General features: G+C 38.6%; 2 protein-coding genes across 14 annotated transcripts in view; one reads left to right on the forward strand and one right to left on the reverse strand.

Annotated features, from left to right (window-relative positions):
• LOC106061741 (kin of IRRE-like protein 1) overlaps window positions 1–24,605 on the forward strand; it is a 303,275-nt gene that overhangs the window by 197,854 nt on the left and 80,816 nt on the right. The window lies entirely within an intron of this gene.
• On the reverse strand, window positions 16,711–18,503 carry LOC129922748 (probable inactive protein kinase DDB_G0270444). The gene is made up of 2 exons (XM_056009698.1): window positions 17,768–18,503; window positions 16,711–17,669 (listed from the first exon to the last, which is right to left on the reverse strand). Exons 1-2 carry the CDS (start codon window positions 18,501–18,503, stop codon window positions 16,711–16,713), a joined length of 1,695 nt encoding a protein of 564 aa, XP_055865673.1.

Consider the following 24,605-nt stretch of genomic DNA (forward strand, 5'->3'; position numbering starts at 1 on the left):
AAAATCAACTTCTGGTAAATAAAATAAATGTAGTAGACTTCAGTAATAATATTTTTTAACGAAATCTAACTCACTACAATAACACGACCTTTTAGTCTTACGTTTTGTGGTCGTCTTCCTTTACTAAGACAAAGTGACGACATTGCCACCTATGTTGCATCATTCACAACCAATCGCTAACCTCTTCCCACCGTAACTATAGAAACACACACACACGCCATAACAGTCCAACCAGCAATTGTTGAAAATTTGACGTAAAATAGGTCTAGTAAACATAGACAGCTGAGCCAAGGTTGTCCGAATGTCACAAAGGATTTCTATTGGGCCGATGAAAGAGGGTTATAGTTAAACTTTTTTTTATTTACTGATAAAAGTAATTTTAAGGATTTTTTTTTTTCTGTTTTCCAAAAATTCATTGCGCACTTACAATTAAATTTAAATGTAGGTCAATAGTCAAAACCTACAAAAAAAAAAGTCGTGTACCAAAATGTCGCGTATCAAAAAAGTCGTGTATTAAAATACCCCATTCTAGAACGACAAAGATGACTTCCTACATTCGTTCTACGCTGATGCTCAGGTGAAAGTGGAGGATAAAACTAGGGGAGGGGTTTGGGGTAACTGGGGAGTTCACCGCGAGGGATCACGACAAATTGGTAGTGAATTTGGTGAGTACTACGTTAGTACCTACCGCCTCAACCACAGCCTTCACTCATTTCTTCGTTCACCCCCTCCCCCCTCTTGCTAGTTAATTAGTGAGATATAACTACGAGATGTAACGGCATCTGATGTTGATCTCGTGGTTTTTAGTCGACCAACGACCTAATAGGCATCCCATTAGAGCGTCTATGACGTCACGTGACGGAGGCGAAGTCTATGTAATAATATATCCTTTTAAGATCTCTTCATCTAGTAGGGCCAGGCTCAGAGTAAGAGAGAGAGAGAGAGAGATCGACTGACATTGTCCAGTGTCCAAGAACAATGTAGTTGTCGCTGGACAGTAGGTCAGGCCTGTTGGTTTCAACGGGTCATTGGGCAAGTTCTGGGCCATGACGTTAAAGCGGCGCGTTACTTTCATGTTGACATTTTAATACCTTGCTATTTGTTTGTTTTTTTGTGTTTTTTTCCCCCAAATTTACAGTGCTTTTTATACATAGAAAAACTCAACCTTAATATGCAATATTATCGCATTGCGAGTTAGATGTGAGCTTTCTATTGTGCTATTGCCTACTATAATTGTACCGCGACAGTGGTTCTCAAGTATTCAATAGTTCCGGTCTCATTGATCATTCTTTTTTTTTTTTTTTTTTTTAAGGATACCTCAGCTTTTTAGCTTTTGACTTCAGTTGTCGAGCAGTTTACATCCTAGGAATCCTTGGGCCTTTGCCTCTTTTCTTTGCCTCTGGGCTATTGGCCTCTTTATTGGGCTTTTTTTTTATTTTTATTTTTTTTTAATAACAAAAGATGCATATTTTTTTTAGTAAGCGTACAAATTAAGTATTTACATTTTAAAGTACAATGATTGCAAAACATAGAATTGAATATAGTATATAGTTACATTTAGGTTGTCATAATATTTTAACGATTTAAATTGCTTTGTATATGGCGTTATTTTTTTCCAATAGCATATAATGAATATTTTTGAAATTTAATGTTCTTAAAATATATGTGGTGAGAATGTCAACAATAGATAGTTAAATAGAAACAATCAAAGAGTGAAAGTAGAAACTTAAATTGATATTAAAACATTTTAAACATCGTAGTCACATTTTTTTCCACTTTGTCTACATTGCTTATGGTTATTTCCTTTGTGCTTTGCTACATTACCCCATCATTCTTTACTTTATTTCTGGACGAATTGGAACATAAAAACAAATGTCAATTTGAAATGACATTTGAAAAATCAAATTAGAATTTTGTTTTCAAACGCTTCAAGCAGTCGACTCAACACTGTCTTTCTTTTTTCACTACCGGATCCCGAACCGTTCTGCTGGAGGCTTGGGCTACGATATAATAATCTTCATTTCTAAAAGGGTGTTCACCTCTGTAAATTAAAACTATTGCTTATCATATTCAATACAAACTATGGCCACTCGGCTGGTCTAATAGGTTGGTATTCTAATTCTACCTAACATCACTATCTTTGAATCAAAGTCAATCTGAGATTGTGTGCGTGTGTGAGAGAGAGAGAGAGAGAGTGTCTGTGTATGTGTGTGTGTGTGTGTCTGTATGTGTGTATATAAAAAAATATCATACATAAACTACCAAGGTTTTTGTATCCAATGTTCTCCCTCTCAAGCTAGTTGTATCTGTTGAAGTAAGCTGACCGGATACACAAATTAGTGGAGATGACCGAATTTGATCCAATTATTTGGCCGCTAGCTTCGAGTTTTGAACTGTCTTTCTAATTATCTTAATGATATTTTTAATGATCCTCCTCGTCTGTCGGAAAGTCCCGGAATTTTTAGTTCCGCCTTCAGCATTGAACACCGCTAGCCGCATTTAACCCTTGGCTGGGCATCCATTAAAGTGGGCGAGAGGATGGTAGTCAAACCAAAATGAAAGGGAACTCTGTGAACATTTATAGAATACAATTTTAGATTATTTTTTAAAGTAGGGGGCAAATGCCACACGCAGGGAGGCGCCAACACAAATAGACATTATTGTAGCTGTTTTAGTTAGGTAATACATTTCTAAGGTTATTTGCATTATATTATTATTAAATACTTTTTAGTTATGAACCTATATTTCTTTGTGATGTTCATGGAAAATTAGGAAAAAGGGGAGGGGGGGGAAGCGCCAATAAGTTTATTGGCCCAGGCGAACGTTTTGCTCACTACGCCTCTGCTAATACATGATTTTTTTAAATGTATTCAAACCCTTTCAACCTTAATTCTCCTAGTTAGCATAGACTGTCAACTGTTAAAAAAAATAGACTAGACTATCAATGAGAAATTTATTTCGACTGTTTCAGGGGCGTATCTAGGAATTTTCCATCGTTTGGGGGCCTGGGGGGCTTGACCTCTTTGGGGGGGGGCTGCATTTTGCATAATATTTAATTTTTTATGTAAAAAACACTCATTTTGGGGCCCTGGAGGATTTTCAAAATCTCCCCCCCCCTCCTTCCCCCATCCTAGCTACGCAACTGGACTGTTTCACTAAATGTATAAAGACCTTTTAACTTGAATATATTACAGTTCTATAACATAAATCGAAATGTAGATGTGTCCTTTATTTGTTTGAATGCATAATTCAATGGAGTACATTTGGATACATGGACCTTGGATACAATGATATGCCTAACTGCTTGAATTCACTTACATATCATAGAGACACACAGGACCAGCTGATGACACTAAAGAGGCCCGCAGTAGAATATGGAAGATAGTACTGTACCGCGCAATGACTGATAGTCGGGTACCATGCATATCATCAACGAAGATTGTGTACCACTTCTCTATAACAGTGCCGACACCTCATTTACAGTCTGTTCCTTCAGAGGTGAAGATTGTCTACTTCCTAGTCTAAACCTCCCATACGACGACGGAGGGGGGGGGGGGGCAGCGGTCAGGGCATGAACCCGGGACCATCGAGATGACCGAACGACATATTTCCGCTTCCAGACAGCCATCCATACTTGAGAACGCTGCCTTTCTCGTTCATTGCAAGTTGTTCTTAAAATAGGATTTCTTCCTTGAGATCAAAATGATTTTATACTATCTGTGCAAAACAGTGAAGCTTCCTAACAAATGTGCTTTAAAAGCTTTCGTCTCCTGCAAAGTGGATTTTAAACAAGACAGATCACGTGAGCCTTAGGAGGTCCTTAAAGGGAAACTGACATGTTGTTTTTTTTTAATCTTTAGTTATTGACATGTTTAAATTCTGCGTAAAAACTTATAATGGTAATTAATAGTAAACATTTTACCTTTTTTTTTTAGTTAAATGCTTAGTAACATTTATATTGTATAAATTAGCAAGCAAATTCTTGACTTCTAAAATAAAGGGGGGGGGTTTCTTTGATATTTAGTTTTAGGTTAGGCATACGTCACTTCCCTTAACAATACTGAAAGCCAATCTAGATCTAACCAATCGTATCGCTTCTTACTTATAGTGGCTGTTAGGCTTAGTGACGGCCTTGTCCATAGCTATGGTTCAGTCTTACACTTCCGGAGAACCATTCAACTGTTTGAGTGTGCCTGTGTCACCCATGTGACAAAATCGTCAAAGAACCCCCCTTGTGGATCTGTCCAGTGGTTAAATGGGTCAGCGCGAATGCGTGCGTGTGAGATGTTTTGGGTAGAGAACTAGAATGAAATCAAAGAGGCAGGTGACCTAGTGGAGTTTAATAAAAGTGATGGTTTTCAAAAAAAAAAAAAAAATCCAGTTAATAAAACTGTGACTTCTTTCTAGGATGCTTTCCAAGCTCTGCAATATCCATCATGCATTAGTTTCATTACTATATGGTCGATGTTTTTTTTTTTGGAAAAAAAGAGGTGAGGTGGCTAGATATATGACTAGAAAACAGTTTAGTCTTGCACACATTTTGGTTGTCTTTATACAGCCTCACTTTTATTGATGCCAATTTTCGTGTTTTGAGACCATACAGTAATCATTTCACAGCCTTCAAACGAAAAAAAAAAAAAAACCCAACATGAAGTACAGTAGTAAGCCTAATATAGCTCAGGCTTTATTCGGTTGCGGCTGTATTCGTCCCACTTCTAACGTAAGACTTGGGAGCAGGTAAAACTTTTTGAGGTGAACAAGACATTCAGGTAACCTTAGATCTCCAAGAAACCATCTGTCTTGATTTTATGCGGCTTTCAAAGCACGGCATATGGATAATTCGTTTAGATTTACCTTTTCGACTGACGACCCGAGCCGCAGTTTTGAGAGAGGGACATGAACAAGTTTCCGTCACAATGTTCTGACGTCATGATCGACGATTGGTTGAACTCAGGTCACGTGACTTGAGATGGAGTTGCGATACTAAGGAATTTTAAAATGTAAAGATGAATATATATATTTGTTGTGATTTTTTGTTTAAATTCTCCATGGCAACAGCCTCCCCTCTCCCGCCCTTTATGTTTCATCTTTCTTTCTTTCATTTTTCTTTCGGTCTTTCTTTTCTTTCATTTTTCCTCTCTCTCTCTCTCTCTTTTATATTTATCATTTCTTTCTTTCTCTTTTCTCTCTCCTTTTCTCCCTTTCTTTCTTTCATCCTCTGTTTCTTTCGCCTTGTCTTTTCCTTTTTCTTTCAATCCCTTCTCTTTCTCTCTTTCTATTCAACTTTTTCTCTGTCTTTATTTCTCTCTTTCTCATTCTTTTTTTTTCCCTGTCATTCGTCATTCTTCTCTATCACACATGAAAGATGCAGCCTGCCCACGCTACATTTTATCTAACGAGCTGTTCATCTTCCACTTATTAGTTTTGTTGTGGTTTTTTTTTTTAATGACGTGCTGATATAGGTCAGTGCTAGTTATTTGCTGTTTACATAGGGACATTCTAACACATCACTGAATCTGTGTTCAATGTAGCCTCGGGGGGGGGGTGGGGGGGGGAAACATAAAGTATCTTTGTTAAGTATCAGAGAGTTCAGCTTTAATTCACCGTCAGATGGATTTGAATCTGGCTCTTTGGGTTAATTCTCTCTGGTCTTATTAGCCAGCCTCGTCACTTGCTAAACAAACGAGCCAGTATCATTCTTGTTGATATTGTATTATTTTTATCACGGCTGTATTGGTAGACTTAGCGCTGTGTTGTATGTTAACCCTTAAAGTGCTGAGCTTTTTACAATAAGTATACAAAAACATTTACAATGCTAGTGTTTAGAGGCTAAAGTACCACACGCGTCTTAAGGGTTAATATAGTTGAATCCCCACTAGTACACAATAAAATGACACAAGAAACAATTACGAAGTGTAGATATAGCGCATATACAATGGAGATACAGGAATAATAATGATGATCAAAGGCTAACCAATATAACTCCCTTACTTAACTTTCACTAATTTAAACTTCCTGGTCCCCAGAATATTCTAGACTCACCCCACACTCTTCAACAACCTTCACCTAGAACTTTTTTTTTTTCATTTGCATATATCTATTCTCTAGAAGTTTCGATCTGTCATTTTTCCAGCCTTTTTGGCGTGGGAGGCGCGGTGGCTGAGTGGTAAAGCGCGTGGCTTCTTTTGAGTTCGAATCCTGGTGAAGACTGAGATTATTAATTTCGGAATTTTTAGGGGCGCCTTTGAGTCCACTCAGCTCTAATGGGTGTGTGACAATAGTTGTGGAAAAGCAAAGGCTTTTGGTCGTTGTGTTAGCCACATGACGTATTCGTTAACCGTGGGCCACAGAAACAGATTAACCTGTAGATCGTAAGGGAATGGGGAACTTTATGTTTTTACCTGATTGACCTGATATTAAATACAGCTAACCTTGAGTCGTCTTACATATATTAACAGCCTTGACCTGTCGTCCAACCGACAAAATAGGCTTTGATCATGTTCATCTACTTTTTTTGTGTGCATTATGTCTAGAATGTAATTGATCCCAGACAGTATAATGAATGATTGTATGTGTGCGTGTTTTAAAGCTGTGGCTGTGAGTACATAAGCGTGGGTGTCAGCCCTCCCACCGTTTCCAGAGTTGACGTCGCACTAAACCAAACGGTTAGTTTGACAGATGTTCCCCTGGGTCTAGGAGAGACAGAGCGAGACAATGCTTCATACGTCTACACCTGTGCCGGCCATGTCACGTGACTTGAACTTGAAACAGCGCCAAGTCCTTGATAGCACACTTTACATGTGATCTATTTGTATTTATGCTTAGGAGCGGGGGGGGGGGGGGGCGCTGTCGTAACTGACTGAACTGCTGACTTGAGAGGGCTGGAGATCAAATCCCACGGATCGAGTTCGTCCAACCCCGACTGAGATTGGGAATTACAGTCGAGATTCAAGACCACCCAGCTCTAATGGGCACGTGACATTGGGGGAAATGTAAAGGCTATTGGTCGTTGAGCTGGCCACGTGACACCCTGTTAAACCGTAGGCCACGGAAACAGGTGACTTTTACATTATCTGTCCTATAGACCACAAGGATGAAGGGAAAACGTTCCTTTTTTTTTTTTAGTTATTAGTTGTATTTATTGAGCGTCTAACGGCAGCACGGAAACCTTCCCGGCCATACATAATCCTCTTAAACTATCTACATGTCCAAAATAAAACATTGTACCGGAAAGCAGAAGGACGTGCTATACAATGATAATAATAATGAAATAACAATGATAATAATGATGAAATAATAATGATAGAATAATATGGCAAAATTTTTGCGTCCTTGTTATACGTTAGTATTATTTTTATCTTTCATATATTTTTTTAAAAGTTATGTTTTAACACGTATTGTGCGCAGAAAGTTTTGAATTTGGGAGAGGCAGACTCTTGACGGCTTTGTTACACATCCTGGATGGCAGGCTCAAATCTGATCACAGTTGACTTTTGGGACGTGTTCCGCTACCAGCGCGCTTAGCACGTCACGCGCACTCTTTGGGTCATCTCGCTTCCTAACCACAATCCTAGCAGTCCGGATGGCAGATGACAGAACAGTGTGACACCACGTCCTGTTGTGAGATTACCCCTCACCGTGACAGTTATCTCTCCTATCCACATCTTTGACCCTCCTCCTTTTTTTGAGCCCCCCCCCCAACAACCCCCCCCCTCCCATTTCCTCCGTTAGTCACACTTAAGATAAAGCATGCCCTGCTTTTGTTTGAAGCACATTGCCAGTGGTCAGTCAATTGGCTTCATGTTTGGGTGACCTACTTTTCTGTTTGACTTCATTGCAATAACAACACCGTGAATCCCAGGACTCGAACCAAAGCCAATTACAAAAGACTATGCCTCGCTATATCTAGATACAGAGAAGCAGTGGAAAATAAAGTGTCACTTAAGAGCAGTTGTAGCTTCAACATTTATCTAAACTTAAAAGGATTGGATCCCGAGACCCCTACACACTTTCTGTGACTGAAGAAATAAAGATTTTTTTCTTATTGTGAACTATCAAGGCATATGTAACTTTTGTAACTTAGCGAGACCCATGAAAATATGTGTCTATATTTACTGAAAACATCAATCCACATTATCTAACAATATTTAAAATGATGGTCGTTGAAATATATGACTTAAACGCATAACAATTCAATGAACTGAGCTAGCCAGAAAAATTAGTGACGGCAGAATTTAGGTCATTGATTAATATGCATGACTGAATGCATGACGCGTAGGACGTAATCATATTCTTCTTTTTTTTTTTTGAAGTAACGTCTGTATTAGATTAGATAAGATAACTTTAGCGAAATCTGCCCTTGTGGAATATCACCAGAGAATGCTGACCAAGTCCTTCAAAACTGTATTGTTTATCACGAGGCCTGAACAAGACACTAGCCCCAAATTACCCTCGTACAAAGAAAATTATATGGAGAGCTCCATGATTTGGAAACCACTGCGCAGTTCATCTCATATAGTTGTCTAGCCAGTGCTTTTTTTTTTTTTGTAAAAAAGAATAGGTGCCAGTACTCTGTGATTAGGTGCCGGTACTCAGTAGTTGATTGTCTAACTTTTAACTACTAAAAATTAATAATATGCGTTAAAAAAAAGAAAAGTAATTTTTTTTTTCAAAAACGTGCCGGTACGCACCACAAAAAAAAAAAAAAAAAGACTTGGGTCTTGCCATCTGAATACTCCAACATAAAAATGAGAACGAGGAAGAAGAAGATTGAACTTTTATTTTTAGAAGTGAAGAAATTCAACAAATCTGCTAATCATGCATTAAGTCAATACCATTTATCAGCAAGCAATCAACACAAGCTAAACTTTGGACCTAGGTTACCAAGTTTCATCTAAAATACGAATTCGCGGCTCATTGAGTATTTTTTCCATATTTCATGAATTTAGAAATGTGTATATAATTCTTTCATTCATTTAGTCTACGCGCCTTGGTGAGTGAAAGAATTGGTAATCGTCTGCTAATTCTTCCATTATTTGGACAGCCTCGGCAGCAGACGACCAAACAGAAACGTCCGATCAATTTTGACAGAAATGTCTTACGTTTGGACTCGACTTTCTCAATATTTGATGTCGCGTGCTGGCAAAGGTTTTGATTTTACGCTCTTCCGGTGATTATGAAGAAGTTATGTCCCTTCTTCCACCTGATTGGTTTCTATTAAAATCTTCATGTTTCACTTTGCTTTTAAGGTTGTTTTTAATACGAAACAAAAAATGTTTGGGAAATATTTGATGAAAAATTGTAAAATAAAGTAATACCGTATGACATTCATTTTAAATCCAACTTTAAAAAAAAACAACAATATTGTTATTTTTTCCTGATTTTTACTCTGCAGACTAGGCGTTCTGAAGTATTTTGGTGAACTCTTTGTCTTGGCTTAATATAAACCTCTTCCTCTTTCCCTCTGTCTCTCACACATATAAACACACACACACAGACGCTGCCACACAATCTCATCTTTATTCACTATAGAAACAAAATGTGATTTTTTTTTTAATCGACTTCGTATCCAGTAGACACCAAAAAAAAAGATTGCGCCTCGATCGATCATCACAATGGCTCCGAGTTCAAACCTTCGCCTGCTTTCATCCCGTGTTGTCCTGCAGGAGGTCTGGGCCTGGGCATACTAAGCTTCATGTCAGGGAACATTCGAAACTTAGAAAATAAACAATTAGCTAATTAAGCAAGTTTTTACCCCCGAATATACATTCGCTCCAACCACCATATTGTAAGGTCGGACTAAGGGAGGGGACCCACTTTACAGCGCCTCTGAATCCGCCACTGCATAGAAATAGTAAAGTTTTTATTGACTTAAGCCTAACCTATTTCTATACTATTTTATTTTGCAATGTAATTCTGTTATCTAAAGATTTGTTTTTAATATAAACATTTTAGCCTAGGGCAAGGGAGATTATTAGCACCTAAGTCTTTTTCCCCCCACAGCGTGAAATAGAAGAACCGACGCTTGAAATCTAAAGTATCGGAGAACTGATACTATCAGAAGTCACTGGAAATAACAGAAGCAGGCTAAGTGTTACACAAATAAAAGATCAGATTTCATTTCACATTTCATAGTTTGTAAATGTGATTATCAAGTCACGGTGTCAACTTTCCCTTTGCTCCCAAGAAATTTTACAAAATGAAAGGAATACGAACTTTTCTTAATGTCTCGGATATCAATATTTTAATAATTAATCTTCATAAAAAAAAACAATGAGATGAGATTTGTTTTTGCTATTTTGTAAAGAAAAGTTTGATAATTGAATAAGTCTATAATTTAATAATTTGAAGAACAGAATTTCCCGTTGCATCAGAACAAGCAACAGACAAATGGAAAAGACAATTTCTCCTGAATCTGATGACCTTTTGTAAGAACGGAATATTTTACTTTTAATAACTAATAAATAATAGGTTGCTTTTTTAATAGAACTTTTGACCTCGCCCAATCCTCCTCCTCCCCCCCCCCCCCCCCGCCGGAAAAAATATGGTTAAGTGAATTTATAAATCCACTCACAGTAAATACAATTCTAATGATAGACCTTTAGGTCCAGATCATATGGTCCCTGCTTACAACAAGATGCGCTAAATGCTCTTAAACGGCTATTTTTGTATATTTAACTCTTTTAATACGGCCTACATACGGAAATACCCAATGACGTCAGTACAAGATGATTTTCAAGACCAAATTTAATTTTAGAAGAAAAAAAACTTTTTTTTAAAAGTACAACGATCAAAGGAGAGTTGTTTTTTTACAGTGTGGCCAACGAGCTAGCAATTCTTTTCCCAAAGATAGACATCGGCTGTCAAATTTCTAAGAAAATCGTTAAATCTCGTTGGCCACACTGGGATACTCTATCTTCTTATCTTATATGATACAGACGTTACTTCAAAAAAGAAGATGATTACGTCTTACGCGTCATGCATATTAACCAATGACCTAAACTCCGCCAAGTCACCGGTTTTCCTGGCTAGCTCAGGCAACCCATTCCATGCTCTAATAGCTCTAGGGAAGAAGGAGTATTTGTACAAATTTGTCCTAGCATATAGTTTGACCGTTATAGTTTTTCAGAGTAAAAAAAAAAAAGGTAAATAAATTTCAATTTTGCTAGAGAACTAGAAAATATTAATCTTCAACGGATTATGTCTTCGGGTATTACCGCATTCATTTCAATGAATGCACAGGAACATATTGTGCATCGTCTTCTAAATCTAGATCTAAGGCCTCTCATTGGAATATTATTAAAAGGTCTAGTAGATCTATACATTTGATTAACCAGGTTTCTTTATTGGCAAGGTCGGGGGGGGGGGGGGGCAAAAAATGTTCAATTTTTAAAAAAATCTAACATTCATTAGTTAATAAGAGAAAAATAATCGCTCTACGAGTTGTATATAGGAGGTAGTGTCTTTTTTTTAAAATGTTTTTAGCTTTTAAAATATTTTTAAAATGTTTTTCTTGTTTATGGCCTCCTTTAGTCTGGAAGCGACTATAAACCATCTCATAAGATGAATGCCTGGGCACTAACTATGGTCTGAACGAAGTCGCCATCACAGCAGTTCCCCATTCTCCCATACAGCTGATGAGTCCAAAGGAACATCAAAAAACTTATTCAGGTTCTACCAGGGCGAAGCACTGTACGCTAGAAGCTCTTGATGTTTCCTTAGGGGTAAACTCCAGAAGCCTATCACGTGTTTGTGTAGTTTGGGTATAGCTGCAAGGCAACAGAGGTTTCAATTCCGAGGTTTCTTTCTCCTAGGTGGGTAGCCAGCAATTGCTAACGAGTCCTTCCAGCCCGAAGCTTACGGGTATAGGCGCCAGTTACTCGCCTTTATCCTTTCGACAGTGATAACAATTAGACGTACAAATATCTGAACCACACGTGAAGGCCAGGGACTGCTTGTCAGAGGCTATTGGAGACGCATGCCATTGGAAGTATTTTATAGGTTGTGGAGTGCTTAGCTCCTTTACTATTTCAGGCAATAACATCAATAGGGATCCAGTCGTAGAATGCGGAATACGCTGTATAACAAATATATAGCAATTGCATTGCTGACTGCGGCGCCTTTTTGTTACAGCTTTCTCACCTGAGATGGGAGGAGAGTCTGAACTTCGCTTTCGTCTTAAAATATAAAAATAATGTTAACATATATATATTGTTTAGTTTTTAACTTTTTGTTGTATATATAACAAGTTTCACTATGATTCGACTACATGACATATTACTTCACACACACCCCAGTCTCTGCTCACATCTTCTTCCAAGAGATTGCTAAATCTGGTCAACACAACTAATCCCCTGGGGGATCGCCCCTGTTTTCGACATTACTTGTGACTGACTCTTGTGACTGACTCTCGTGCTGGTACTTAGCTGGGACGAAAACTACACTCCTCTGGCTCACCCCCCCCCCCCCCACTTTCCAACTTGTAACGTATCCCATTGTTTAGTTTTTAGTTGACGCTCCCCCCCCCCTTTCCCGTCCCGGGCTCCTTCTCCCTATATGCAACACATTAAATCTTGACATTTATAGCCCTGCGAGTGAAGGCCCCTCCACCCGGCGCACCAGCCCAGAGGAACCCTGTTCCGTTTTGGTGATAGAAAGCTATGAAAATTAATGAGAGCCTGAGTCATTCTCCATTATCCTAACAACCCCCTCCGCCCCTCTCCCCTAGTTTATGTTTTTCTAGTTTTTCAAAAGTAGTTTCTCAAAATGTTATTTTTAGACTCTCTGAGTGTCGGTGCCCATTGCGCATGTCAATCCAGACTTCGTATTAGCCAATAGAAAGAGGATTATCTTTAGATTAATAGGATCCTCTTTCTTTAATCAAATGCTTTTATCTAAATGTTAACTTCGCAACAAAAACAAAAAGGTTTAATCTTTCAAGTGGAGAAATATGTTTCGCAGCCATACATTGAAACAGCTAAACAGCCATAAAGTCATAAGCCATACGGCAGGTCTTTCGTTTGATGCCATCACTCAGATAAAATCTTATAAGAAGGAGGATACACTTTTCCCCAAAATCTACCTCCGCGAGCTATATTTAGAACGCCCCGCGGGAATCATTATGTACTCATTGTTATGGCACAACAACACCTGCGTGATCTTGAGATACGGTGTCTGAATCAACGTGAGCAAATATCATAGGGGGGAGCGTGACTCACCCCCACCTCCCCCGCATACATATTTCCAACCCAAACCAAGACTCCCACGTTTTGAAATGATTTCTGTCAATATTATCATTTGTAGAGTTAGAATGTCACAGGTGTTTCAGATGGCGCCACTGCTTGGAGGGAGGGGCGAGTATGGGTACCTTCCTACTTTACAACTTACCTGGGTATTGTTTCCACCTGACTATTTATGACTTGTACTGGAATACTTAGAAGTACCACTTTGCAGATTCATTTCAATTTGGTTGTGTCCTAGGTCTTCACCGCTGTTCTCTCTCCGCCATTTTCAGATGTAGGTCTACATACAAAACAGATCAGGTCCTGGTTGAGATTTGTTTCGGATTAAAGAAGAAGACGATTTTTTTTTAAGTTGGCAGACGATGAGTTAAAACAAGTGGCTCCATCTAGACGATTACTTTAATAAGATGAAGTGTAAGCGAGCACCAAACATAATTCCATAATGAATACCCTATACGGTTCATATCAAGTTATACAGTAGTAGATACATCTTTACATTGGGCTGTGAGTTTGATTAACCTTTAGAACAATGATTATAACCTGGTCTTACTGATTATAGTCTGGTCTTACTGATTATAGTCTGGTCTTACTGATTATAGCCTGGTCTTACTGATTATAGCCTGGTCTTACTGATTATAGCCTGGTCTTACTGATTATAGCCTGGTCTTAATGAGTATAGCCTGGTCTTACTGATTATAGCCAGGTCTTACTGATTATAGCCTGGTCTTACTGATTATAGCCTGGTCTTACTGATTATAGCCTGGTTTTACTGATTATAGCCTGATCTTACTGGTTATAGCCTGGTCTTACTGATTATAGCCTGGTCTTACCGATTATAGCTTTGTCTTACTGATTATAATCTGGTCTTACTGATTATTATAGCCGTGTCTTACTGATTATTATAGCCGGGTCTTACTGATTATTATAGCCTAGTCTTACTGATTATAGCCTGGTCTTACTGGATATAGCCCGGTCTTACTGATTATAGTCTGGTCTTACTGATTATAGCCTGGTCTTACTGTTTCGAAGCCGTGATTTCCCCCTCCCCTTTTTCGAAAGCAGGAAGGAGCGCTAGTCTTGTAAAACTAAAGCATACAGAAGTTGGCCACCACAGACTCTTACTGCAACTCCTATCAGGAGATGGGAGGAACAGATTATATGGAAGAAAGGCGCAGACGATGGATAAGCGAACATAAATCTACCCTTCGCTGACAATGGCTTTTTAGAATTCTACCATCTTTCTTAATCTTCGAATTCCGAAAAGGAATGTTGGTACTGTCATCTTTCTAAGTGCGCTCTGGGTCGTGCATTATTTATTCAGTGATGGTCACAACAAGATCTGTTCAAGGAACTAGCATACGTTGAGAAAACAACAAAAACAAAACAATAGATTCACAGAGCTATAATTTTTATAAATGTATCAGCCAACTGAAGCCTATAACTGAAAGATAAGCTTAGAAATATACCCATTACTGAGAGTCCCAAAGGACCTCATTCACCAATCGTAAACAAACAACATTTAGTCACGTGATTATATTGATAAAACAAGGAAAAAAACTGTCACGTGACAGCCACTGTGCATTAAAATTAGATCGTAATTTGTATAGAAGAGATAGAGAACCACGTGGCAAAATATTGTTTGTTTACGATTGGTGAATGAGGTCCATTAGAATAGCACGTTCCATGAGTGTGACCCAAATTATAGTTACGATAGCGCCATCTTATTCAATCTTGGCAGTATAGTAGAAACATTTCGCTCAGTTTTAGTGATACGATGTCATTCTTGATTACTACCAAACATCTCGCTTCGTAATGTAGGAGGCTTTACAATAGAATGTACTATTTCTAGGGTCACGTGTGTTCGAAACACACACACACACACACACAAACATCAAATAGCCTTGACTCTGTTGACCACAAGTTAAACATACATCTAAAGAGTAACAAGTTTTGAGACTTAATTGCATTTCAGAGAGAGAGAGAGAGAGAGGAAGAGAGAGAGAATGAGAGAGAAAGAAAAAAAAAGTGGAAGGCACAGAGAATGAGAGAGAAAGAGTGAAAGAGAGAAAATGAGATACAGTTAGAGATCATTAGAGAAAATGAGAAAGAGTGTGATAGAGAGAGAGAGAGGAGGGGGGGGGGGAATAGAACGAGCGGGATGTCAAGGGAGATCATTAGTCCCGATCATTTTCACTAAATGTCATCAGTTACTCATACTTATAAGTGCTCAGAGTAGCTGGGATGTTTGACATCACACAACTTTCTTACAGCTAAAAGACAACTCGACCGTTGGTTCGCTCTTTGAGGAAACTGTAACAATAGATCAGTTTCTAGACGTTGACTCCCTAGATCTAGACTTTGAGGACACTGTAACAATAGATCAATTTCTAGACGTTGACTCCCTAGATCTAGACTTTGTCGAGACTGAACGGGCTCTTCAATTTACGATGAACGCTGTCGCCAGCAGACATTGAACGTTTAGCGAAGATAAGACACTGGTGATTGCTACATCTTCACTTGGCTGATACAGCATTTAGCGTTTATTATTGCTTCATAGTATTGTTCCGTTTCTCTTTTCTTGGATTACAAATACAATACCTCTATTCAAGTCACAACTTCATGGCGGAACCTGGGTAAACACGAATATCAAAAAATTGCTTTAACGATTTTCCTGTAAATTTTATAGTTATGTTTATTGTAAAATATATATATATATATATATATATATATATATATATATATTACTAGCTCGTTTGCCATAACAGAAAAATTGTATTTTGAATTTTATTATTTTTCAAAGTATACAAATAAATAAATTTATATGGGTTGGTAGACACTTGGAATCTTATTAGATATACGTGTTAGTTACTATGTCAGCGCAGGGTTGCTAATGTAAACAATACCTACAAAATGATGGATCTAGATCCAACATCAGTTTTGAAGGGGCTATCGTGCTCTTGGAAGGACTTTCGAGTTCGGGAATTTCCGAATGTAAGGCTTTATTGATTCAAGATTTTATAAAATAAAATAAAAAATAATTACGCACTGTCTGATAATGAACATCAAGTTTTGATGACGCAATAAACCTCTTTTCCAATGTCTATATCAATGAAAAATAGTCGATCTATAAGAAACAAAGAATATTTCATCAACTTTGACGTTCTGCTCTATAAGTTTCACTTGTCATTAATCTTGGCACTCGAAGACAAGCTTTATTAAAAGTTGTAGAAATGAGGTCTTGGCTTTTTTTTTTTATATGCTTTTTTTTTGTCTAAATTTTCTTCGTGTTTCACTTTCCACCAAGAAGCGGTCTTAGGGGGTGGCCAGCGGAATCCCCAGCCCCGCGCCTTAGTGGGGCCCCTTGATATAGAGAACCTTTTGTCATCGTCCGCCCATCGTGCACATATTCGTGGCCAAAATATGACATTCGGCCAGGGCCTTGCGGCCCTGCTAAAGCCAGCCATGTAACTCAGTCCCTTATCATTCTTTTTGTCTTCCCTTGATGTCTTCCTTGATGTCTTCCTTGATGTCTTTCTTGATGTCTTCCCTGATGTCTTCCTTGATGTCTTCCCTGATGTCTTCCTTGATGTCTTCCTTGATGTCTTCCTTGATGTCTTCCTTGATGTCTTCCATGATGTCTTCCCTGATGTCTTCCTTGATGTCTTCCCTGATGTCTTCCTTGATGTCTTCCTTGATGTCTTCCTTGATGTCTTATGATGTCTTCCTTGATGTCTTCCATGAAGTCTTCCCTGATGTCTTCCATGATGTCTTCCCTGATGTCTTCCTTGATGTCTTCCATGATGTCTTCCCTTGATGTCTTCCATGATGTCTTCCCTGATGTCTTCCTTGATGTCTTCCCTGATGTCTTCTTTGATGTCTTCCCTGATGTCTTCCTTGATGTCTTCCTTGATGTATTCCATGATGTCTTCCCTTGATGTCTTCCATGATGTCTTCCCTTGATGTCTTCCCTGATGTCTTCCTTGATGTCTTCCCTGATGTCTTCCTTGATGTCTTCTATGATGTCTTCCTTGATGTCTTCCTTGATATCTTCCTTGATGTCTTCCATGATGTCTTCCTTGATGTCTTCCTTGATGTCTTCCTTGATGTCTTCCTTGATGATGTCTTCCTTGATGTCTTCCTTGATGTCTTCCATGATGTCTTCCTTGATGTCTTCCTTGATGTCTTCCTTGATGTCTTCCATGATGTCTTCCTTGATGTCTTCCATGATGTCTTCCATGATGTCTTCCCTGATGTCTTCCTTGATATCTTCAATGATGTCTTCCTTGATGGCTTCCATGATGTCTTCCCTTGATGTCTTCCCTGATGTCTTCCTTGATGTCTTCCATGATGTCTTCCCTGATGTCTTCCTTGATGGCTTCCAAGATGTCTTCCCTGATGTCTTCCTTGATGTCTTCCTTGATGTCTTCCCTGATGTCTTCCATGATGTATTCCCTGATGTCTTCCTTGATGTCTTCCTTGATGTATTCCATGATGTCTTCCCTTGATGTCTTCTATGATGTCTTCGCTGATGTCTTCCTTGATGTCTTCTCTGATGTCTTCCCTGATGTCTTCCTTGATGTCTTTCCTGATGTCTTCCCTGATGTCTTCCATGATGTCTTCCTTGATGTCTTCCATGATGTCTTCCATGATGTCTTCCTTGATGTCTTCCATGATGTCTTCCTTGATGTCTTCCATGATGTCTTCCATGATGTCTTCCTTGATGTCTTCCATGATGTCTTCCTTGATGTCTTCCATGATGTCTTCCTTGATGTCTTCCATGATGTCTTCCCTGATGTCTTCCTTGATATCTTCAATGATGTCTTCCTTGATGGCTTCCATGATGTCTTCCCTTGATGTCTTCCCTGATGTCTTCCTTGATGTCTTCCATGATGTCTTCCCTGATGTCTTCCTTGATGGCTTCCATGATGTCTTCCCTGATGTCTTCCTTGATGTCTTCCTTGATGTCTTCCCTGATGTCTTCCATGATGTCTTCCCTGATGTCTTCCTTGATGTCTTCCTTGATGTATTCCATGATGTCTTCCCTTGATGTCTTCTATGATGTCTTCCCTTGATGTCTTCGCTGATGTCTTCCTTGATGTCTTCCCTGATGTCTTCCCTGATGTCTTCTTTGATGTCTTTCCTGATGTCTTCCCTGATGTCTTCCATGATGTCTTCCTTGATGTCTTCCTTGATGTCTTCCTTGATGTCTTCCCTGATGTCTTCCTTGATGTCTTCCTTGATGTCTTCCCTGATATCTTCCATGATGTCTTCCTTGATGTCTTCCAATGAACTACCTGACACATTCTTTTTCTATCTTGTTTTCTTTCTCTATGTTATTGCGGTGTTTTTATAATGACAAAGTTTAAAATGACCAATTAGAAAAGTCAGACTATTTACTTATTAGAAAATTTTAAAAAATTGAGCTTGACATTTATAAAACTATAGCTACCGGATCATTGAATATTTATTTCATTTATTCAACTACTGCATATATAAATATATATTATTTTCATATTCACTGTTCGATATTTTGATCCTGCTGTACAACCAGGCATGTCAAAAGGCAATCTTCTTTGGTGAGATTACTGGAAGACGGCGTTACAAAGGGTCCCCGTGAGCGCTATAAAGATCAACTCAGGCACCATTTAGCCATTACTGGTATAGTGGAAAGTAGCTGGCAGCAGAAGGAGACAGTTGGAGAGCTCACACAAAGGCCGCGAGACACGAGCCCTTATTGAAGACAAGCGCAAATTACAAAAAAAAATTATTAAAAAATTGATAAACCGCCGGCGGACAATAGTTTTGTCTGCACGAGGTGCGGAAATATATTTAGGTCACAACTGGGTTTTGCGTAGTCACATGAAGCTCCGAACTCTTCGAAATCGAAGACATTGCAATAACTAACCAGGCGTGTCATAGTGTGTTCTAGTAGAGCTAAGTGACCAGTGACCTGGATTAGTTTCAAAGGACCTTATTCATCAATAGTAAGTAAACAAACAACATTTAGTCACGTGATAATATTGATAAAATAACGAAAAAAAAACTGTCACGTGATAGCCAATGTGTATCAAAATTAGATCGTAATTTGTATAGAAGAGATAGAGAATCACGTAGCTAAATGTTGTTTGTTTACGATTGGTGAATGAGGTCCATTGACCTGTGTTGTTGACTAAGGGACTAAGTAGACTTAGGATTCGACTGAATATTGTTGACACACACACACACATATTTACATATGTAACTATCATATATAAGAGAAAGAGAGAGATGATGTCACTTTGACATTCTCCATCTAGTGATCTTATAGTATTGGTTGACCTTCACCATCACAATGTCATGCTATTTATAGTTACAGTTTTACTCTGATTCTATATTTAGATTTTACCTCCACTCTTGATCAACTGATCAATTCCCGTGTTTCAAGAGGATTGCATTTACCACCCAAGAGATGAATTTTGGCGTTGGTGGGGAACGGGGAAGTCGAGAAGGTAGCAGCTAGCCCTAATGCGACACGACGCGCTTTTGGCGCAGGACCAGAGTTCCAGGTCTTGGCGCCAGTACATAATAGAGTAATTAACGCCAGCACCCACACCACGCCACAGTTTACTAAGATGTCCGCGGAGATTGTGGCGAATCCAACACCCGGTGTAGCTGTGGCGTAGGTAAGCAGGGTGTCTATGGTGATGTGTGGCGGAAAGGGGGAGTTATGGAACGCAGAAAACAGGGAGGATGGGGCAGTGAAAACCAGTTTTGTGTTCTCCAAAACTGGGAAACAAAAAGGTGTTAGAGGAGTCAATAGATCCTGTGGCTTGATGTGAGGGCGCTAGCGATGAGTTGGTGGAGATAGGGCGCTCTGTGGAGTGGATTACACCTCCAGTGTTTGAGGCGCCCGTAGGTGAAAGAAGCTATCACGTGAGGTATCTGCTGAGAAAAGGAATGCCACTGAGCGTTAAAATACAATAAGTGTTTACCAAAGCACTTATATTTGTATTATTATGAACTAGACAACACAAGCTTGGATGTTAAAATTATGGGATAAATGGATCATAAACCGATGTGATTTATAGTGCTCTAGTAGATAGCCACCGAGGGCGCCATGGGATGAGATTCAACGCTCCAGTGTGGTGAAAGCTGAGTGTTTGAGATTAACTCTGGCATATTAGGGATTCTCAAATTAATTCCTGTAGGTTTGGGTTCAAAAGAGACAGCGAAACCTTTAACCTGCTCGTCATTATACATTATATGTAAAATCAATGGCGTAACTTGGATAGAACTGGGTTGGCGGTTCCGTACGTTGTGCGTTTTTAAATTATGTTTCATTATTTCTGTCAGATTTGACCTGTAACCTTAATGGAACAACACGATAACATCAGTGCGTGTGTGGGTGTGTGTGTGCGCGCGATTTTTTTATTAGCTACGCCATTTTGTTCGACGCGCGGTCTCGACATGCAAAACTTTAACCTCATAGACCACATCCCAGTCCTGAGATTTATTAAAGATGATTTGCTAAATTTCATGTATATTGTCTCGTTTTTTTGATAAACCGGTACATATTAACATTTGATACTACCTGAAAAAAAAAAGCCTTTATGCACTTTCAGCTTCATAGTACTTTTTTCTCTGAATGTTATGCGACAACGTTGCCCGCCATTTAATCGTTAGACCGTAATATATTCACAAAGTTAGTCACCTTTTTATTATTCTTATGAAGAAATCTATATATAGTCAATTTTTTTCCTTTTGTATTACTACAGCTAGACACTTACAGTTTATGCAAAAAAAAAAAAAAAAAGGTAATGCGGACCACGTTCCCGAATCCTATTCTACTGAATGATTGGATCTCCTTCACCAATCGTAAACAGACACTCTTGAGTCACCTGCTTCTCTATCCACTCTATACAGCTTACGACCAAATTTGAATGAAACATGGATATCACGTGACCCCATTATTGTTATTGTTTTATCCCTGGAGATCACGTGACCTTTCGTTTTGGTGAATGAGGTCCAAAATGGGAGAATATATCATTTAAATGCGTTGAGTTTTAAATTACCCAAGCTTGATGTATGATCAGAGATGAAGGTCACTAGATTTGTAGGAAAGCTTTGATGGTTGTAATCCTTCCTGCTATTCTACAAAAAAAAAATAGGTCATCTCAGGCCAAAGTTCAAGGTTATGATATGGGCAAAGGACATATGTGTGGTAACAAAACATGTCTTTACAATTAGCAACAGCATAAAGTTAAGGCCTAGAAACAAAATTAAAATTGACATTCGTATGTCAGCTCTCGAAATGACGTCTAGCAATGCTAAAGCTAATCCTAATCTTCTGTTGATTCTCAGCACTGACAATTTCAACCTTGTTGGTTATCTGTCGGCCATCTTCATAGCTACGTCGTCTGCTCTCCGATTGGTTGACTGACATACTAATTATAGATACGTTTACCATAGAACACTGCGCGAATAGGAAGATTCATAACTCGTGTAAATAAACAGCGCGATCATTTTTTAAAACAATGAAGGTATATAACTCATAAAGTATTCCAAACGACTGGGTTGTCTAACTTGTGTTAACTACTTGTCACAGAATTGATATTTTCTAGCATGCATCATTAAATTTCCAGGGGCGCGGTGGCAGAGAACCTGGGGTTTTGGGACCGAATCTCGCTGAAGACTGCGGTTTTGAGTCCACCCAATTCTAATGGGTACCTGAATTTAATTTGAGAAAGTAAAGGCGGTTTGTCATTGTGCTGGCCACATGACACCCTGCTCGTTAACTGTTGGCCAAAGATGCATATGACCTTAACAACATCTGCCCCATAGATCGCATGGTCTGAAAGGGAAACTTACTATACCTTACATTACATTTATTGATTATATACACAATTCAAAATTTTTATAACGGACAATAGAAATTGATTGAGTAACTCAATTAATAGAGTCTAGTTCTAAATCTCAACTTATGACTATTAGTTAGTCCGACAATGAACCTTTAACACATAAGGTCCTGTTGACAGATTCTTTAACACATAAGGTCCTGTTGACAGATTCTTTAACACATAAGGTCCTGCTGACTGATTTGTAGCTGGGTGGGAGGGTGGTCAAATTTGATAATCCCCCCTACCCCGGGGGGGGGGGCTAAACGAGTGTCTCAAATTTGTTTATACATTAAATATTACGTCATTATCTCATGTCATGTCATGTCATGATGTCAAAGGTCAAGCCACACACCCATACACACACACTCACACGAGTCGCGCGCGCGCTGGACTCAAAATCTTAAGCTATGCCACTGCCTGATGATATTTTATTGACATACGAAATGTAATAGAAATCTATCAATACGCTTTGACAAAACTTGCCGTATGTGTCTTAGGTGTTTGTTGTGACTTTAACTTAGAGGAGAATGGTCACGGATGACTGGCTAAAAAGGGTGGTCATCGTCTATTGAAAGTAGAGCTTTGGACGTAAGTCTAATGTTGGAATGCGTAATTTAATGTTGTTGTTTTTTTTTTACCTTTTCGACATTGAAATTGAAAATGGTATATACTTTCTTAAATAAAGGCAACCTTGATCATTTACTTTTAGTTTCTTTAAAGGATTTCGTGTCTAACAAATATTATGGCTACTCGTACAGAAAGGAACACTACTTAAGTATACCTTGGTCATGGACTTGTAGAGGTCTACAAATATCCTTTTTTGTTTTTTGTTTTTTTACCTATTTCGGATGTTTCTCCGCATTATTACGTCCCAGCCCAGAACTCGCGGTGGACGACGAGGGATGGCGACGGGCAAAGTTCGAACCTGGGTCAATCGAGACAGTCCAGTGAGCACACCAGATGACCAGGTAGCCATAGCCACCAAAGCTGAGAACGTTTGTAAAAAAGAAAAAAAAAAAAAACAGCGGCGTAGTTTTTGTGTTGTAGACTCTGAAACATCCCAACACACTAATAAACAGAAGGACTACAGATGAAACAGTCGTGTGTTGAGCTGAAAATACTTTGTCCTTTGTTTGATCTCGTCTCGTTGCTGTCAATGAAATGTGTATCACCAAAATTCAAGAGAGACATCGAAATGTACTGTCAAATAATAGTTAGAAGACTGAACTGGGCAAGAATGGGAGATAATACAAGCATTATCTATGCAGACGACTGGTCCAATAAAACGAGTCAGTTATCTCCCCTTCCAACGACAACAGAAACATCGAACATTGAAACCAGTGCTTCTCAATCTATCAAAACCTCGAAGTGCCCATTAGTGTTTACTTTATTTCTTTTATCTTTCCTTCCATCCTTCCTTTCACTCATTCTTTTCTTTCTTTAGGTTCACCTGATACACACACACATACACTCGAAAACGTCTGAAAATTTTTTAAAAAAAAAAAGGGCGGGGGTAGGTCTGGTTTTTTTTTTTTTTTTGGTGAGAAACACTGATATCAACGATAAAACTGTTTTATTGAAGTAGAAGATGTCACCGGAAATGACGTCAGATCTTTTTAACAAAAAAAAAAAAAAAAGAGCGAAGCATCTTATGTTCAGCTCTTAGCTCCTGTTTAAACAATCAAAGCAGTGGCGTTTCTAGTGATAGGAATTAGCTATAAAAGAAGAAATAAAATGAATTTTTTTTTTAATTAAAAAGATAAATAAAAAGATAGTTCTACTTTGAATACGAAACTTGGAGTCAGTGGCTATAGATGTCTGTTCAAAACTAAACAATTATTTAAGAAAACAAAATACAAGTATTTCCTTTTAAATGCAAAATCTGATTTATGTCACGGAGAGAAATGTTGTTGTTTTGGTTTTCCTGTAAATTAACTTGGTCATTTTGAACAGCTTACAATTTACATCATAGAACTACTCGCAGCCTCGTTTTGAATAGTTTACATCGCAGAACTACTCGCAGCCTCGTTTTGAATAGTTTACATCATTGAGCTACTCGCAGCCTCGTTTTGAATAGTTTACATCATTGAACTACTCGCAGCCTCGTTTTTAATTGTTTACATCATTGAACTACTCGCAGCCTCGTTTTGAATAGTTTACATCATAGGACTACTCGCAGCCTCGTTTTGAATAGTTTACATCATAGGACTACTCGGAGCCTCGTTTTGAATAGTCTACATCACAGAACTACTCGCAGCCTCGTTTTTGAAACAACGTAGCTGACGTCACCTGTGTAAGAGAACAATTTGAAATCAGATTGACTATATTTTTGACAATGTCACGATAACCTCCTTTCTTAAGTCTGACTCGCTGGAATACATCTCACCCATTCTGATGACCTCATAAGTGTAACTTGAGGTGCGACCCCACCAGAAGGTCATACCTTTAGATAATTGTAGTGAGTCAAGTTAGAACCATTTTTTTTTTT

Source organism: Biomphalaria glabrata, chromosome 14, assembly GCF_947242115.1.
Source record: "Biomphalaria glabrata chromosome 14, xgBioGlab47.1, whole genome shotgun sequence".
Lineage (NCBI taxonomy): Eukaryota > Metazoa > Mollusca > Gastropoda > Planorbidae > Biomphalaria > Biomphalaria glabrata.